The sequence below is a fragment of the Anopheles darlingi genome, chromosome X (genome assembly GCF_943734745.1).
Source record: "Anopheles darlingi chromosome X, idAnoDarlMG_H_01, whole genome shotgun sequence".
NCBI lineage: Eukaryota > Metazoa > Arthropoda > Insecta > Diptera > Culicidae > Anopheles > Anopheles darlingi.
In genome coordinates, this window is record NC_064873.1 from 4,223,285 (window position 1) to 4,242,591 (window position 19,307).

Below are 19,307 nucleotides of genomic sequence, written 5' to 3' on the forward strand. Positions count from 1 at the left end.
CTAAAGCATGTATGCTATTTACAAGAAATTTTATTTTTGTACTCACTAGCTTATGTAGCCCATGAGGTCAAATATCCCATCGTATCGAAAAGAGCTGAATGCTAGCAGAAGCGGGCTGATCCAAAGAATGAATTAAATGTTTTACAGAACGTGGGGCAGGTTTAAAGTGTGTCAGTTTTTGCCACGAATTGTTACACAAAACAGCCGTTTCGAACAGCCGGTCGTACCGGACGGACACACTTATGCGCACTGCGAAACTTTTAACCAAAACTTTAGTAACTTTTGGGCTGGTGCGGTAACTGGCCCTGGAGGATTTTTTAAACGGCAGCGAGAGTAATACACGCCGGCGTTAGTGCCTTAGAATGAAGGCGAAAGAAAGCGAGCGAGAGAGAGAGACACACACACTGAGAGAGAGAGCGAAAGGGAGGTAGGTTTGTAGCCCCGAGTACGAACCCGAGGTGCGCCCGAGGACCGCACCGAGGACCGGGCCGTAGATGTGTTCGTGTGAGCGGAGCACGGCCGCAAACGGGCACGCACCACGGATCTACTTCCTAGATCCATGATCATTTCGCATTGAACGGTGAACGAGCGAGCACGGTGTGCTTGGTTGCATCGATCGATTTTGTACGTTCTAAACGCCATTACCATTTATTCATTCGAAGCGTGATGCAGTTGAAGAAGTATCTGCAGGAGTTGCAGGACACGGTGGTGTCGTTAGGTAAGTGTCCCTACCGGGGATTTGTATTTGGTCCCTGGCCGGTCGTCAAGCGCCTGCAGCTCCTAGGGTTAACCTAGTCGGCTTCGCGTCACTCAATATGGATGTCAGGTGGTCAGACCATGGTGCCCACTTACTCCCTACTGGCGTTGTTCAATGCTGTGTGGCCCCAAAAGCTGTGTGTTTGTGCGTGTGTGTGTGTGTGTTTTGAGGGACAAGGGAAAAAATCATGTTCCCTGTGATCGCCGAAACCTGTGCTACCATGCGGTTGTTTGCATGTGTGTGTGCGCGTGCACACTATACACATGGCCACTGAGTGTTTGGAAACACTAAACATAACCGGGTGTTTGCGGGTCTCCAACAATCAACAGAAACAGAAACGGGGAAAACCAGGCGCAAACGCAAGCAACCTGCTACACCACGGACCAACAAACGATTATCAACAAACCAAGCGGCCCTGCGCCCGAATTTTGCTTGAACCGAGCTGTAGCAAATTGTGAAACCCCTGCCCCTACCGTGCCCCATTATCTCATTCCCGCAAAAAAAAAAAAAACAACAAGCGTTCCTAACAAAAGGTTTTTTTTTTTTTTTTTTTTTTTTTTTTTTTATTGATTTAACTTTAAGTACGATCACTTCTTAATTCAATATTTACATGTGACCCTACCAAGTTACAACCTATGGTTCCCTACCAGCACATTTTCCTATAGGCTACTCTGGGAGGGGCCAATTGTTCACAGAACAACACATGCTTTGATACGTCACAGTTTACCGGTAAACCGGACAGTCTGCGCATTCCTAACAATAGGTGACATGCTACAATAGTGGCGCGAGAAATGTGCCCGAGTGTCCTTTGTTTGTTTGTTTCTTTGTTTGTATGGTGAAACAACCAGATGCCCTTACATTACCGCTGGGTTTCCGGTCGGTTTCTATTGTGTCGTCATCAACAATATGCCGATCGCGAGATGATCGGGATGCTCTTGTAATTTCGCATAACCTGCGTTGCTCTACTTCAAGCTGACATCTAGCTAGAGCAGGACAAGAGATGCATAACTGAGTATTCTCAACGTTTTTTTTTTTTTGTTTCGCAGATGCTGGACGCTTCAAGCTACACTGGGAACCTCGTGATGCTCACCTGAGGGAACAGATCAGTACCGTATTCTGTGCAGATCCACCTGATACCCAAATTCGTTGCAAGCGGTATGAAAACCATCCCGCCATCCGTGCCCACCAAAAGCTGCTGGGTATTTACTGTTCTTCGGCGATTGCCGATTGCTGGCAGCAGGTGACCGATCCGGACCAAGGCTCGCCCGCTTGGTGGTTGAATCTGCCGCTGGTAGAGTACAGCGATTGTGTTCTGATCTGCTGTCTACTGTACGTTGGCGAGGCGTGGGTCACGGAGGACAGCGTCATTAGCATCATCAACACAATGTGTATGCTGGGGATGGACGACGAGATTTGTAAAATAAATTGGTCTGCGTTTCCCGTGTTGCCAGCGCTGAAGCGCGATCCGGTCGCGCCCAACAGCGATTCTACCGACGAGACGAGACAGAGTAGCAGCATCAGCAGTAGCAGTAGCAGCAGCAGCAGCAGCAGCAGCTCAGAGCATGATGACAAGGGTGACGCAACTCTCCGGCCCGCATCGAAGCGACCGCGGATTGAGGGACGCGGCAAGGACTTCTATCGTGATGAGGCAGTACTGCGGATGTTTCATCTCGTTGCGCAGAAAAGTATTAAGATGGCCGAGCTGGTCGAGGCCCTGGAGAGCTCGTACAGTACCGTATACGGCCATTACCGTGAGTTGTTCGGTAAAGTGAAGTAAGTCTCCAAAGTCTGCCCTGACATTAGCGCCATTGTCGCCCGGGTTTGTTAATTACGGTCATATCTGTCCTTGTAGCTGTTACAATCGGCCGACGGTCAATGACGAGATGCTAGACAAGGCACTCATGGTTATGAATGAGGTGGACAGCCACAATCCCGTCCCTCACAGTCGTGTCAGTCGCATTGAACGGGCCAAGCGTATCTTTGCCGCGATGCGCGATGCGGTACAGGCGGAGCAGCAGCATCAGGAACCGGAACAACAGCAACAGCAAACCACCCGAATGCAGGTTGCTCCCGATGGGGATCTTGCTGTCAGTAGCAGCAGTGGTAGCTATCGTGAGGATAAGTACAAGGTCGAAGCCGCTCCACGTATCGGTGGATATCATCCAGCAGGTGTGCCTGGAACCGCTATTCGCCACGTGGAACGGGACACGTCAGCGGCACCTTGTCACCTTGGAGCCGATGACGTGGGGTCGGTAAGTATGGAGCACCATATTAACACTCTCCTCGCCACGCTGGCCCAAAGCGTGATGGCCGCCGCAGCGGCTTACAGTCACAGAATCTGCCTGGCGAAGGAGGAGGGCACACTGGACGAGGGAAACGAGTTTCCTGCTGCTCTTCCCTTGGGCGCACACCTCGGTAACGGAAGCGCGGAGCACTGGCAGGCCTACAAGTGCATGTCCGATGCCCGGTTGATGCGATCGTAATAATATTTTCTCTTAGATGTACGGCGCTGCTAAGAGCAGCCGACACCACTAGCCAGCCTGCACGTTTGTAAATTAGAGACTTCAAGTACGCTTACAGCAACTGTAGATATAAAGCACGCATGCATGTGAGCTACGCATTTAGAAATGGAGTCACTAGAGTCTAGGGTATATTAGCTCATGAGTATAGTCATGAATATAGTCATGAATATAGCAACGCGGTTGCGGTAGCATTAGTGACATAGTGCCAAATTAACTAGCTGTAGAGTGCACCCGCTGTCCGAAAACGATTAATCGAACTTTTTTTTTTTTTTTTTATTAAGATTAAAGAGACTTTGGGCCTCTGGCGTATCGTTCGTCTATGCGATTAATCGAACGATCTCTACTTACAACACTTACAGGAAAGACTATATATGCGAACCAAAGCTAGTGACGGGAATATGGCTACTTCCACTACATAAAAAAACCCCAAAACCATAAAGCAAACTACAAATGAATGCAATTCTATGTTCATGCTTGTCTTCGCGTCTTTGATTATAGACAAATTGAGAAACTAACCTTTTTTTACGACTTCTTGGCCTCATGGACCAATATATACTAATGTTTTTTTCTTCTTACCCCTAGCTGACGGAGACGACTATTAACAAATAGGAGAACGAGCGGGGTGATCCGGCCTAGCCGTGGAGGAAGGCATCGCTTTTGGCCGAGTATGAGAAGAAATACGTTTCATTTGGACACCGGAGACATCAAAATCCACCAAACCGAGCCTAAATTGCAGCTGCAGTAGCCCTTAACCTGTATACTATCGTTCACATACCCACATACCGTCGTACACAACAATAAATAGGTATGCAAAATATTCAACATTATTGGTATAATGTCCAATATTAGGCATACCTATTCATTGCCCGAGGTGGCTCAACGACTGATAGAAGAAGTAGGGTATTCTACAGTTTTGTACCTCCTCCTCTTTGGTAACAGCGTTGCCATTGCGCTTTGAAGTTAGGTTATCAGAACATTTGTTCTTTTAATCGGTAATGAAATATTCCTTAAATAAAACGTTTCGTCGAAGCGACGGTAATAAGTCCCTGTTGTAATGCGCAAAGTGAAATATAAACACAACATAGTGAAATGGATTAAAAAAAAATGAACACTTTTTATTTGCAAATTAATATTTAGATAAGCTGCTTCAGCGATGAACACGTGGAAGGCGCTTTAAATAGAGTAGTTTTCATCATATTGCTCCTTCAGCACTAGCAACTGCTCGAGTGCCTCATCATACTCCGTTGTATCCAGATCGCACTCAACGAAGCGCGGTATGCGCGCTAGTCGGACTCGCTTAACCTCACGATGCAGGGCCTCCAGTGGCCGGCCCAAATCGGTTGATGATTGCAGTGCGGCGAGTGTCGGAATGCTAGCGAGGGGTGCCACTTGTGCAAACGGATCGTCGGTGCGAAAGCCATCGAAGCTCAGCCCACCCGGTCCCCCGTGTAACAGCTCCACCGGGAATGGTTGGCGTACCGGAATTGGAGATCGTGTGGCCGTTACGTGCGACATGCTGACTGGTAATGTGCAGCTAAAGAACAACTGCAACATTTCGCTTACACTGTTGCACCGATAACCAGCCATCCGTTGCTGTCGCTGAGCCCCCTTGGCCGTCGGTGGTCGCTTCAGGCGCTGCTCAGGCAATCCCCGAACGCAGACAGACTGGACGATGCCCCGGGTAGGCTGGTCGCTGGTGTCGATGCCGGTGCCGGGCGTAATGGGGGCCAGCACCTGTTTGCTCTCCAGCTGGTCCAAGCAATCGATCAGATCCTGCGTGGCGTCCATCGGGAAAGGCATTGTGAGGACGCCGGCCGCCATTCGGCGACCATACGCACTGAGATCGCTGCAGAGTCCGGCTAGATGGCCACCACTAATACCGCCGCGCAATCGGTAGCGTATTGAAACCGTTTCGAGAAAGCTGGCCAGAATGGCGGATGTTTGATAGAGGCTGTGCGGATCGTAGCTGAGACCAGGCAACGGACGCGGTGTCTCCATGGTGCGCCAGCACTGTGCCATTGTTGCAAGGGGCGCAAATAGTGAGCAATGTTCGTGCAGGTGTGCGAATGCGAGCCCAGTGTTAACCACCCGGATCGAGTCGCTCGTTGCTTCGTCCGCACCCTTGAACGTGGGCGACCGCGGTGAAAACAGAGGGAAAACTATCGACGCTTTGCCGTACTCGTCGTGTAGATGCTCCAGCAGACCGATCGTGAGCCCGGTGAAAGCGTCCGTGCAGTCGAAGAGCGTCTGGAAGCCCTGGCACTCGTCGCACTCCTCGATGTACTGCCGGATGCGGTCAGTTAGATTCTCCTGGAAGTCCACCTCTTGCCATAGGCCGCGCCCATTCGGGAATGTATCGAACTGGGCCTCGGTCGGCGAATACGCATAGCGCTCGATGATGTTGATACTGCGAGGATGGTAGCGGGCGTAGGCATAATCCGACCAGCTGTGCACGGTGTTGCGAAAATCATAATCCTTCGCGGCGATCGTGTCCGACGCTAACCCTGCGCTAAGGTCGGCTTGAAACGGGTGCGGTTCGTACCGTTCTCCCTGCTTAATAACTTCCACCGCTCCGATGTCTGATTCATCGGTAGTGTGCTGCATGTACGGTGTGTCACCGTCTGGTGCGAGCTCTTCCTCGTACAGGTCGCCGGTCCGGGGAAGATGCCTCAGCGTACCGCCCAGATCCAACATTAGGAGGCGCGGTGTGAAGGTCGGTTGTCGTTGTCTCGTTTCACCTTCACGATACAGCACCGTGTGCTCGATGTCGGATGGTTCCGCAGTCGGATCATAGTTGAACGACGATTCCTAACCAATCGGATGGACAGAGGCTAGGTGTGAAATGATCGTTGATCGTGGGGCGGCGGCACGTGGTTGCTTACCGACCTGTATGTTCCACCAGTGCGTGCCTACATAGTTGGCGTAGTTGCCCAGCTGCAAAGTTAACACTTCGCGCACCATTTCGACACACGTTACTTACGCCAAATTGGTCGAAAACGGGACGTAATTGACGAAATCTTACACGGCTGGCACGAAACGCCTTGCAGATCACGAAGAATTGCTACTCCCGGTGCTTGCCGGTGTGGTTTGTAAACACGAACTGTCAAACGCTTACCAGGGTTGTGGCCTATTGCATTGTCGCACGGACAGAATACAACCCTGCCGAACAGAAGCAGCTTGGTAGAAGCAGTTTACATAGCGCGGAGCGTTGACCTTGAAACTCCGTTACTATGGTGACGCAGTGTTGTGAGTTGGTTACAAACAAACAGCGCACCGCCTCATACCGCCATATCGCGCGGGAGAAGCTGTTGCCTGGTTGCGCCCGGTGGTATTTGACCGTCTCGAAAGGGGTCTCAATTCGTTCCGTTGGATCAGCAAGCAAAACGGTGGAAAAGATTGGTCTGAACGGCCACCACCGCCAACATGACGTTGTTCTTCGACACCAAGGTGCAGTTTCTGGACAGCGAAGCAATCAGCACGGTCAGCTCATGGCATCCGGTGGAGCCGATCTTTGCAGTGGCCTCGTACAGTAACGAGCGCGGTGGCTCGGTTACCATCTTTGACGATACGGTAAGGTCGACGAGTTTACTGTTCCCGAGCGTGCGGAGCACTAGCAGCTAGCGAAGGTTTGAGTACATCCCTCTTGTTTGTGCATATCCCGCAGGGTATTCCTCTCCGCGACGTGACGTTCCCAGTTCATGCCACCTCACAGGCAACCGTGCTGACCTGGCACCCGGAGCGCAAGATTCTGCTGACCGGCTGGGAGAACGGCGAGGTACACGCCTGGTTCGATGGTAAGCGGGATTTTGCGACCGTTAATGGGCCGCACAAGTCGCCGATCATGCTGCTGGAGTTTAGCGAGAAAGGGGGTCGCGTCATCACGGCCGATGCGATGGGCGTACTGACCGGGTGGCGCTTCGACGGGCAGTCGCAGTTCCTAACGATGTTCAACCACGATCTACGTGATCCGCTGCTGCACATCACGTTCCGTCGCTCGTTCCAGAGTGCGAGCAGCAAAGAGCTTACGAGTTTGGCCAGGTAAATATGCTTCGACGTCGACCAAGATGCGTAGGTCTGTTACTGTTTTCATATACATGCATCCTTTGTAGGGCTGCCGTGGCTGGCGATGAAGCAGCGCTGGATCAACTGACCAGTTGGCGACCCCGAACGGCGGTACGCAATTTGGCGCACGCTAGCCTTCAGGACAACTACTGCTTCTACGCCTGCACCCAGACCGGTGTGCTGTACTATATCAATCAGACAGGCACGTGCACGGAGATTGTACGGGGCGATAGCGTCCCCATCATGCAGATCCTGTGGCACCCGAAGCAGTGAGTGACTGACATCGAGCCGCCAGTGTTTGCTCTGTTCGCTCTAGTCACAACCAACCTTTTCATCTATTTCCCAGGGACTCTATTGTGATTCTCATGGAGGACATAACGATCGGGCATTACGAGGTGGACGGGAATGGCCAGATCACGGAGCTCGACCGGGTTAAGCTGTCTGGTAAGGTGGCGGGATCGAAGAGCGCCATCACGTGGGTGACGGGTTGTGCGTTGGCCATCCTCACCGGCGACCTATCGGTGCGCATTTGGGATATCGAAACGAGCGACAACTACGTGCTCTCGATGGAGCTGTCAGTTGTGGCAGGGCAGGCCGTGGCTGACAAACAACCAGCACTGGCAGGCCTTGCCGGTGGTAGCGCTGTCATTGCCACTAACGCAGTCAGCCAGGAGGCGTTTACGTGCGTGTCGTACTGCCGGGATACGCAAACGCTGAGCGCCGGTACTAGCCAGGGCAATCTGTATACGTGGCGTCGATCGCTAGGCGGGTACGGGCGCTCCTATGCCGAACATCCGGAGTGCCAGTGGCAGCTGGCAAACGTGACAACCGTGCGGGGTACGATCAAAAGTCTAACCTGGGGCACCACGGATACGAACCGGCCGTGCATGATGGTGAACTGTCTGTCGGATGTGTTTATACTGAAGGAGCAGGCGCTGCTGTCGGCCCACACCCGCACACTGTGGGCTACGCAACGGAAATCGAATGAGCTGCTGCTGCGCCATTGCGCCGGCCGGGAGGCGACGCTACGGCTTGAAAGCTCCATCACGCACCTAGCCTTGAACGAGCTGCATCTGGTCGTTACCAACGGACGCTCGGTTGGCGTGTATCGCGTACAGCAACCATCGACTACAAGCGGTGCCGGTGGGCCAGCTACCACCGTCAAGTTTACATCCGCCGTGCAGCGGTCTACTGCTGGTCGGGTGACTGCAGGCAGCGAAGGAGCAATGGGACCGGCAGCGTTGCTCGGGACCGACAGCGAGAACGATCCAGGTGCGCTACTGATCTCGTTCGTCGGTAGCTTCGCGGTCGAGTGTGTTGCCGTGTACCTTTACGAGCAGAATATCGTGGCGCTCGGTACTGAGCAGGTCAAGGTATATTCCCTCAGTGGCGTAATCCTACAGGAGATCGTGTTCAGCGAGCATGAAGGTAGGGGTCGTGGGGCGCAAAAGCTGCTCGTCGCTCGAATTGATGCGATTGTTCTGTTTCCTTTGCAGGCAAACCAATCGGTGCCGATCTGAACGGTCCCTTTTTGACTGTGTTCACACTGAACGGCTACCTCAAGCTATACGATGTATCGCGGCACGACGTGAAGCAGCTGCAGCCGGCGCGCTGCGGGTACGATATGTTCGAGAATTTCGGCGAAATCATCGCAGCCAAGACGAATGCGACAGGGACGCACGTGGTGCTTACCATCGCAAACGAGCAGCTACATCCGGAAGGTTCCCTCCACCTTTGGTGCCTCGAGAGCAACGTGCTCAAGCCGTACGAGTTTCGATCTCCGGTTGCCGGTGGTACCGCGGATGGTACTCCAAACAAAGTACAATCTCAAATGCGCCTCGGTAGCAGCAGCAGTAGCAGCAACCGCAGCAGGCGTAGCAGCGGGAATGGTGACAGGAGTTCGAGGCGCGCGATAGCGTGCTCCCTACCCGTCGCATTCTTCTGGGACGCAGACGATCCCCGGCTGTTGGCTTGCGAGACGAAACCACTGGTGGGTACACGATCGGCTGGAGCTCAAGCGGCTGCCCAGCTCCACGTCCTGTTTGTGGATGGCCAACACTCGGAGCTGGCCGAGCTGGAGGTAAGCCCTAGTAACCGGAGCATTGCTGCTACACCGGTTGCGACGGATGGCATCCACCAAGGGGTGGAGCAACAGCTGATCGGTCTGTGCGTACCGCACCTGGTGGTGCTGCAACGCAACAGTATCGTTCGGATTCCGCTGCGTGATTTCAAGGGACTGGAGGAGTGCGATTTAGCCACTCGTGACATGGTGCTGAACTTTAGCCTGAATGTGGCGCAGGAGAACATGGATCAGGCGTTCAGCTGCATACGCTCACTGCGCTCCGATACGGTCTGGATGAACCTGGCCAAACTGTGCGTCCAGACGGGCCGGTTGGATGTGGCGAAGGTGTGCCTGGGGCATCTGCGGCGGGCACGGTCGGTGCGGGCGCTGCGCCGTGCCTTGGACGATGCCTCTCTCGAGCAGGAAGCGCGGGTGGCGGTGCTCGCGATCGAGCTCGGAATGGTGAGCGAGGCGGAGGCACTGTACAAACGGTGCGGTCGGTACGATCTGCTCAACAAACTGTACCAAGCGTCGGGCCGGTACGAGGAGGCACTGGAGGTGGCGGAACATTTCGATCGGGTGCACCTGCGCAACACGTACCACCGCTACGCCGAGTGGCTGAAGGAGAACGGCCAGACGCAGAAGGCGATCGAATGCTACGAGCGTACCAGCAGTCTCCTGCACACCGTCAGCCAGCTGCTGATTGACGATCCGGTCGCGCTGAAACAGTACATGCAGGCGACGACCGATCCGGAGCTGCTGCGCTGGTGGGCCCAGTACGTCGAGAGCAGCGGCGACATGGAGGCTGCGTTCAAGATCTACCAGCGGTCGGAGGACTGGTTCGCCCAGGTGCGCATTCTCTGCTTCATTGGGCAGGTGGCCCGTGCCGACGAGATAGCGCGGGCAAGCGGTGACCGGGCCGCGTGTTACCATCTGGCGCGCTACTACGAGAACAGCGGGAAGTTCGCCGAAGCGATCCACTTCTATACGCGGGCCCAAACCTACGGTAACGCGGTGCGCATCTGCAAGGAGAATGACCTACGGGACGAGCTGTGGACGGTGGCGTGTGGGGCGAGGGCACGCGACAAGGCGTCCGCGGCAGCGTACTTCGAGGAAGCAGGCGAACCCCGCCGGGCGGTCGAGCTGTACCATCGAGCGGGCATGCTGCACAAGGCGGTCGAGATGGCGTTCCGGTCGCAGCAACCGGAGGCCCTGCAGGTGATAGCGGCCGAGCTGGATGCCAGCTCGGACCCGGAGCTAGTGGCCCGCTGTGCCAAGTTTTTTCTGGCGAGCGAGCAACCGTACCGAGCGGTACAGTTACTGGCCAACGCACGGCAGCTCGAACGCGCCCTGGAGATCTGCGCTAGCCACAGCGTCCCGGTGACCGAGACGCTGACCGAGCTACTGACGCCGGGCAAGCATGAGCTAGTGGGTGCGCCGGCCGTCCGGTCGGCGGTGCTGCTGCGGCTGGGCGAGCTGCTGCAGGAGCAGGGCGACTACCATTCGGCGACGAAAAAGTTCACCCAGGCCGGTGACAAGGTGCGGGCGATGAAGAGTTTGCTCAAGTCCGGTGACACGGAGAAGATCATCTTCTTCGCCGGTATGTCGCGGCAGCGCGAGGTCTACGTCATGGCGGCCAACTACCTGCAAGCGCTGAACTGGCAGACCGACGCCAAGATCCTGAAACACATCGTGACGTTCTACACCAAGGGCCAGGCGTACGGGCAGCTCGCCAACTTCTACGCCAACTGTGCCCAGGCGGAAATCGACGAGTTCCGGGACTACGAGAAGGCACTCAACGCCCTGCAGGAGGCGTCCAAGTGTTTGTCGCGGGCAGCGAGCAGCACGGGGATGGGCGGAGTCACTGGAGATGCTGCATCCGCCCAGCCGCTCGCACTCGAGACGCTCCAGGTAGCGATGGGTGAGGTGCGGCGCATGATCGAACTGCAGGATGCTACCGAGCGGCGCGAGTACGCCAACGTGATCCGGCTGCTGAAGGTGCGGCTGGAGGAACAGTCGGAGCAACCACCGGCCGTACCGCCGGTCCGTATCTGGGATCTGCTGGCCCTCCTGGTCGAGTGTTTGGTCGCAACGGGTGCCCATTCCGAGGCGCTACACTATCTGCGCGAGCTGGCGCATCGCAAACCCGACTGGTACCGGCAGGAGCTGGTCGAGAAGGCGGTACTCGACCGGCTGGTCACCGAGACGGGCGTCAACCTCGAGCAGTACGTGGTGGTGGCGAAGGTAAAACGACCGACCACGGCCACCATCTCCAGCATGAGCGACGACGAGGAGATACAGGAGGAGTACGAGTAGATGACGAGTTACACATACACGCGTACACACACCGACACAGTGAAGTGACATTACATTCCGTCCGTTTGGCTTTTGGATTAAGAGAGCAGCCAATAGATTAAGTTACTTAGTAATAAATGACCATCCATCCATCCGTACAATAACTATCTGCTTCAGTCAAGCTTCCTTTCCGAACACACTGCTGCTGGTCCAGGGAAACACCTTGAGGCAAGTATGGTAAGCTGTAACCTAACCCCACCCCTGGCGAAGGCACAGTACGGGGTAGCTAGGACTTCTCATCCTAAGCTCATTTTAATTGCTCCAACACCAGATAGAGCACCCTTGACCGGCATACCGGAAAAGTGTCGCCTCGTCTCTCTGCCATGCTCGCTGGGTGGGGTGGGGGGGTGGTGGTGGGTGGGGTTGGTTCACCTAGCACGATGCCTGGCTTGCTTGCGGGCAGCCTGGGGAGTTCGGATAACAATGCTCAATTATGGGCCCATCAACACCAGCAGTGCGGCTTACGGCGGGACATGGATGGAACGGGAGGCTAGTTCGTTCACCTGCTACCTGCTTCTACCCCACCTTGCTACCCAAGAAGCATGAATAGAATAGATGATGCGCCTCTCATCCTCCGCGACCTGTTGAGCTGCCCACGATGTGGGTATGGTGATTAACGGTTGCCTCACGGCTCCCTACATCTCTCTCTTCCTAGGCCGAAAGGCTCTCCAGCAGATCCGGGCAGATCAGACGCATGATACGCCGTGCCTGGGCTCGTTTGATGTTGGATGGTAGTATGCAAAACGGTTGCTACTGTGTTACACAACCGGACGCAGCCGGACATTGGGTCGAGTGTAATGACACCTTGTCATCTGCCAGGCCAGCCCGTATGTGTGTGTGTGTGTGTGTGTTCGAAGTTCCCTAGAGGACGCCTGATCATGTAGATGAAGACGAAGTGCAAGAAGCAGTTGACAAGCTTTTTGGGAATTTTTCCTACACCATTTGTCAAAGAGGCTCAATGTACTGGACGCCTAGCCTTGCCCTTGCGTTTGCTACCTGTATGGCATGGGGTCCGCTGATCCTCTGGTGCGTGAGTGTTGCGGACGGTCCTAGCTCTCTCTCTCTCTCTCTCTCATGTTATCCCACCGTCAGGCCTGTCAGGCGAGCAGGCGTAGGCGTATCTACGTACTGCAGGCGGGAGTGTTGGTACAACAAGAGGCATCGGATTCGTGGTGGTAGTTCGTACTATCTCATCGGCATCTTGCAGTCAAAGCCCCCTCCTGCACTCCCTTCTCCTCCTCCTCCCTGGAAGCAGCTAATGGGAAAATCCGAACCGAGGAGGTTTGCTGCTTGCCTTACACTGGAATGCACCGCATCGCATCGCATCGCCTCGCCCTTTCTCACTGCTCATGATTTGCTCCTTCCTCGGTGGTGGTAGTAGTGGGCGTTTGCGTTGCGTTGCAGCACCCCTACAAGCCACCCCACCCCCCACTTCGAGAGCCACAGGGTGATGAAGTGCCCGTGGATGCAGATTGAGAGCTTGGGAAGATCAAACTATGGCAGCAGAGTTTCCTATAACCGGGTTTAGTCGGTGATGCAAAACTCCAGCCAGGGGCCAGGAGCGAATGGCTGGCTTGGGATGGTTCCGCACTTCTCGCTCTCGCTCTCGCTCTCGTTTCCATTCCTCGGCCCGCTGCTAATGAGCTAATCCCCCCACCAAGGCAGCGACCGGAGAGTCGAGGTCCGGTTTTCTTGCCCAATCGACCAAGGGCCCAGGTTCCTGGTTCGGTGGTCGGTCGTTCCGCCACCCCACCCCTCCCTCTTCCTCTACCTCTCCTGGCTACTCCCTCCCGTGGTGGTCCGGTGGTCAACTAGACCAACACCTGCCCAGCCCTTCTTCTGGTGGTTGCAAAAAGGGAGCCATACGCCCCTGCCCCTTCGCCCTACACCCTTCTCACGCTACCATCTCCTCCCCCTTCCCGCTCCCTAACCAGAGTCCTGTGCCTGGTCCAAATTGAGTTTGGTTTCGTCTGTTCTGTTGTGCTGCTGCTGCGTTGTGGTATTTGCGTTGTTGTTGTTGTTGTTGTTGTTAGTGCTCTTCTGCACCTTTCTACCCTCCCTGGCCCCTTTGTCCAAGGCCTTTCCATAGAGTGTGTGTGTGTGTGAGAGAGAGAGAGAGAGAGAGAGAGAGAGAGAAAGAAAGAAAGAAAGAGAGAGAGAGAAAGAGAGAGAGCGAGAGAGACTTGTGCGCCTGGCGATCGCAACCCGCTACGCTAATTTCATTCGCAGGGATCAGCGCTGTGCACGGATGTGAAGGAAAACTTTTTCTCACCACAAGCCTCCACCCGCACCCCGCACCCCCACCCCCTCCTTCCTCCTTCCGAATGTACCGGGCACCGGGAACTAGCAACCCCGCACACCCGCACACCCGCACACACACGCGCGCGCTACTCTGTTTGGTGCTTTTCGACGATGGACGGCGACGGGGGGTTGGCAGAGAAAGAAAGAGAGACGAGGAAAGGCGCGGGGGTGTTTCCGAACTTTTCCAATCTGTTCATTGCGTTTTTCCGATTTCCGATCCCAGTGTATTCGAAATGGCGGTCGCTGCTCGCGTCCCCCGCTTGTCGGCTCTCTCTCTTCCTCCTGCCCGATGCGGAGCGTTAAGGGGGAGAGGGGGTGTGTGGGGGAGGAATTTCCAATCGAGCGAGTGCACTGCAACGGTACTCGGGGAAGGGTGAAGGGTTGGTTAGCCATTCTCTATGCCACTTACACACACACACACACACACACCCAATGCAGCTGCCGCACTCCGCGCAAAGAGAGTAGCATGCCGGCCGCCTAGCCGGCCACAGAAACCGAGGCCTCCTCTTCCTCCCCTCACCCTCTGGAGGGTGAAAGAAAATTGAATAGATGGACGAACGAGTGATGCCTTCACTTCAGCTCACCCCCATCGGTGGTGATGGGGGGTGGGGAGGGGGGAGGCAAACACGGTGGGACGAATCGGAAATGAAAGCAAGGACTAATTGGTGATTGGGAGTGATTCGGGGAGAAGGAGCTGGAAGAGAGCGAGAGAGAGAGAGAGAGAGAGAGAGAGAGAGAGAAAGAGAGAGAGAGAAAGAGAGAGGGGGAGCATTTCGTCCTTTTAATCCTTCACTTCTTGCCTTCACTGCTCTCGATGTCCCTCGCACTACGTTCACTAAAGCTAGCTCGACTGTCGGTAGGATTCGGTTTGTAACTCCCGGTTTTCGATACCAACTGCTCCCCCCCTCTTCTGCCTACCTGCCTGCCTTCCTAGGGTCCGCGTTTGGGTATCACTTCTTCATTAATGGATCTAATTGGCAGCAACAATGGAATCACACGGCGCCAAAGTTACGACCTTCAACTCTGGGGACGGCGGGGGAGGGGGGGAGGTGGTGCAAGCTTCAAACATCCAGTGGACACCCGTGGAGTGAGGGGCGTCCGGTGCTCTTTAAAGTTGGTGCACTACCCACTGTAGTTTTGGCTTTACGGTGTTACTTGCTAATGTAGGAGAGAAAAAGAAAGAGAGAGAGAGAGAGAGAGAGACGGACATCCATCACGATCCAACAGTTCATATTTGGCCGCACATAATAAGCTCTAATAAGCTCAGCCAAAAAATGACGTAAAAAAAAGCAAGGTGTCATTTTGTAGGTTTTTTTTATTGCATTTTAGGAAAAATATTGATGAAAATTATTCCCTATCTTTTTATATCATGTTTTACAATTTTTACTTTGACATCACCTTAATTGCACACTACAGTAAGGGCACATCAGTTGCCCTCTTTTTGCACATTATCTTAATTTCAGTTGGTTTTTAAACATTTTTGATATCATTTTTCATTTTCCTTTTGATGATTGTTCAATAGAATCCGATGGAACGAAAATCAAGACATTTTGATGTTGGATTGATAGTTTTCCCCATGAAATCGATATAATTGAATACCAAAAATGGACGCCATACCTTCGGTAAGAACAGCTATCTAAATCATGTCAAACTTACACTGGATCATTGGTGGACAAATGAAGGACAAAATCCTTTTCCATAGACCCTCTTTCGAAATGCATGTTTTACGTGTATTCCATCGGTCCATCGAAATGCATGGTTTGAAATTTGGTCCACACTTGTTCATACAGCTTCCCTGCACGGATTTGGGCAATGAAGCTTTGCGCTAGGGTCCTATTTGGCTATTTTCTGGCATTATATGACCTCGAAATTTCTCTTAAACCTGTTTGCCGAACTGTTATGTCGACTGTCGCGGGTTTTTTTTTAAGTGTTTTTTAACACTTTTTCGTGTTTTTTAACACGCTGTTTTATTTTGCTAGAATCAAGGTAAAAGTCCCCCCTAGTAACGATTACATATGGTATTTTGAGTTGAGTTGAGTGAGTTTGGAAATTTCAGGTGAATTTAGAATTTTTTTCACCCTTTGCGTTCCATCGGCTATAACTTTTGAAGGCGAGGATCAATTTTGACAAAAATTTTACCACTAAATAAACAGACATACAATGATTAGAACGCTATCAACGGAATTGCCAAGTGACCGCGCTAGGCGCACTGCAATGATTAAAAACTAGCGGCCAAATAATAACTGTTCCATGTTTTAGATCGAAGTGAGATGAGTACCCGTACGTTAGCGCGTGTGAGTGATTGCGTTATCGGACTACCGCATCACCTTCCTGATGATGATGATGATGGGTCTCAGGTGGGCATGGCAGGTTGCACAAACTTTTTGATACCGGGTTTCCATCCTTGTTCATCCTTGCGTAGCATAGTACGCCGTCAAGGCGTGTGTGGTGTACATACATGTGTGTATGTGTTTGTATTTGTGTTGGTGTGAAAGAGAGAGAGAGAGAGTGTGTGAGAGTGATAGAGAGAGAGAGAGAGAGAGAGAGAGAGAGAGTGAGAGAGTGAGAGAGAGAGAGAGAGAACGCAAGGGATGGCTAATGTTTTCACTTTAGCGTGTTACCGAAATCTAAACAAAAGATATTTTAAGTCCATTATGTAAATTAGCCGCTTCACACGCTACGGCAACATATGCTACTGGTTGATGCTGGTAGTAGTGCTGCTGATCGTGCTTGCCTTGCCTTGCCTTGCCTTGCGACGGTTGGCGGGCGAGTCGAATGTCGCACCACGACGTGCTTCCAGGGAGACAGACGCGAGGACAGAGTATGGTACTTGTGGTCCTCTCGAGGCGTCCGGATACTTAGGTGTGATGTGTTCCTGCACCTTTTCCTGTCTCTGCACTCTTCCCCTCCCTTCTCGACCGACTGGCCAGCTCTCACACACAAACACACGTGCACGCTTACACACGGCGTGTGGCGAGGGATAAGCGATTGCACCAAAAAGTTCCGGCTTGGCATAACCGCTTGGCTTGGCCGTCCGCCGTCCGCCCGGTCGGTTTGTAGAGAAGACTTCGGTAGGAGCACCCCACTAAACCCACGGAAAGCAAAAAAAAAAAAATGGCAAGGCAAAACGATGTCACAGAAGCAGAAGTTGAAGACGAACAGAAACGCGCAAAGGATGAAAGAACCGACGGGGAGCGGTGGGTGGAGAGGGGGGGGGGGGGGGCAGTAGCAAGACGTGTGGGCGGGATCTGAAGAGAGGCTGAGGATTATGTGCGCGGTGGGAAGCGACACATATGCTTCTGCGAAAGCGCGCTTGTGTGTGTGCCTGTGTGTGTGTGTGGGTCGCAGACGGATTCCGGTGGATTTCACATGTTACCTGTGGCGTGGCGACTGCCACTCCGCCTGGCTGCAGCGCGCTTAAAGCGTGACCCATGCACGCCCGTACGAGCGAGCCGAGCGCCTGAAAGGTATGTTACACTTTTACATCACTTCATCTAATTAAAGGCACTGCAAACGACTGCGCGCGTGATGCCGTGGATAAAAAAAGAACCGATATATACACACCGACAACCGTTTAAAGGTAGGCTGCCAGCTTGTAATTGCATAAATTTAGGGGTCCTGAATATTTCAAAATTTGGCGGTTAAATAACCGATGGAATGAGCTTCACTCCATTTATCGTGCGAAAAACTATCCAAATGTTATCTGTCGACAATGAAAGTGTAATGGTCTCTCCCTCCCCACTCTCTTAGTTGCGCTATTCAACGTTAATAAAGCAAAATTTTGAAATAAATATCCCCTAAAGTTATGTAAATCGATTGATGGGTATGTATTGGGTTTTTCGCCACGAATGTCTGTTTTCCGAACACCAAGAGGTGCAGCCTGCCTTTGTAGCCACTAGCACAGCACTATTAGTGTACATTGGCTAAAACAAAACAAAAAAAAAACACACAGAACAAACGATTACTATTAATTTTAATTATGGCAGAACCGCTTCATACCGATTGCAACAACAAAAACAAAAAAACAGCGACAGATCTAGTCCAATAAATGTGTTTGGCTAACCATTTTTACCGGTCGCTCGAGAGATTCTCGGAGATTGCGAGCGATCCGTTTTACAACGGCAGCAGCAACTGGCAACAGCTGCAGCACCGTGCCAGCCGCATTACGTTCCAATTATTTCGGTATCAGGCAGAACCACCTGGCACACCTGTTCCTGCAAAACTGGCGGCTGGCTGGCTGGCTAACTGGTTGGCTGGCTGGTTGGCCAATTATTGTGAGCTTACGCGGTTGCCTTACGCCGGTTCGCGGCATCAACCACAACAATAACACAGCAAGCAAAGCGCACACATCGAGCGACCAGTTAGATCCGGGGCCCCCGGCCAACAGTATGGCCGTTTCGGTGGATTCTACTGGAGTTTTTTTTCACCCCGACCAGACCGAGAGCCGGCCCAGCCGTGCCGAACCGTAATGGTAAATGATGCCGTCGTCATTCGATTTCGATTCGATCCGGACGATCGATCAGGAGGTATTCAAGGAGGAGTGTCTGTCAGTCGAGTCGAGAGTGGAGAGTGCCTCTATTACGCGCGCCTGGATTGCTGCTACTACTGTCCACCCAAAAAAAGAGTCCACTACTCTGCACTCTGCACTTTGGGCCTACTTGTTGTTGTACCGCCGCGAATCCACCCAAAAAATCCACCATCACCATGTTGCTTGTTGTGCTTCTCCTTTCCCTGTCTCGTAAGTGGCATAGCGAGCGAGCGAACGAATGCGCGACGCTTCCTTTAATCCTTTTCCCCGTTTTCCGCTCGGCAAAACAGGACGCAAACGAAGCAGCAGCAGCAGCGAGGTTGCCAGCGAGCTGCCGGTTTGCAGATTAAAGGTGAAGTTTTGGGAAAATTATTTCCCTTCACTTTTGGCGCTGGGGTAACGGTAGGGTTCGGGAATAAGGAAGCCTTATTCACCCCTCCCCTCCACCAGCTGGTGGCGTCCACCAGCAAACAGTGGCAGCGCAGAGCTCCTTCTGCTTCAGTTGCTGCGATGTGAGAGGATTTCTTGGTAGGGGAGGGGTACCGACCCCTGCAATTGCGCTCGACTTATTAAAATTGCTCCACCGAGGGTCGTTGGTGTGATGAGCTGCCCCAACGAGCGGGCGGCTGGCACTCGCTGTCCGATGCCTCTCAGCTTCCTCTGCTCCTGTATTCCACTGGCCACCGCAAAACTACTTTGACTGGAAGAACGGGAGGGAGG

At 53.2% G+C, this 19,307-nt stretch overlaps 2 protein-coding genes across 2 annotated transcripts; one reads left to right on the forward strand and one right to left on the reverse strand.

Annotated features, from left to right (window-relative positions):
• Positions 1 to 4,364: 4,364 nt before the first annotated feature.
• Positions 4,365 to 6,321, reverse strand: LOC125952355 (protein misato). Its single transcript, XM_049681803.1, has 2 exons — positions 6,166 to 6,321; positions 4,365 to 6,087 (listed from the first exon to the last, which is right to left on the reverse strand). The coding sequence occupies exons 1-2, from the start codon at positions 6,238 to 6,240 to the stop codon at positions 4,453 to 4,455; spliced, it is 1,710 nt and encodes a 569-aa protein (XP_049537760.1). The 5' UTR covers positions 6,241 to 6,321; the 3' UTR covers positions 4,365 to 4,452.
• A 208-nt stretch (positions 6,322 to 6,529) lies between these two features.
• LOC125952080 (intraflagellar transport protein 140 homolog) lies at positions 6,530 to 11,851 on the forward strand. The gene is made up of 5 exons (XM_049681350.1): positions 6,530 to 6,849; positions 6,944 to 7,317; positions 7,389 to 7,610; positions 7,688 to 8,769; positions 8,838 to 11,851. The coding sequence occupies exons 1-5, from the start codon at positions 6,703 to 6,705 to the stop codon at positions 11,717 to 11,719; spliced, it is 4,707 nt and encodes a 1,568-aa protein (XP_049537307.1). The 5' UTR covers positions 6,530 to 6,702; the 3' UTR covers positions 11,720 to 11,851.
• The last annotated feature ends 7,456 nt before the right edge of the window (positions 11,852 to 19,307 follow it).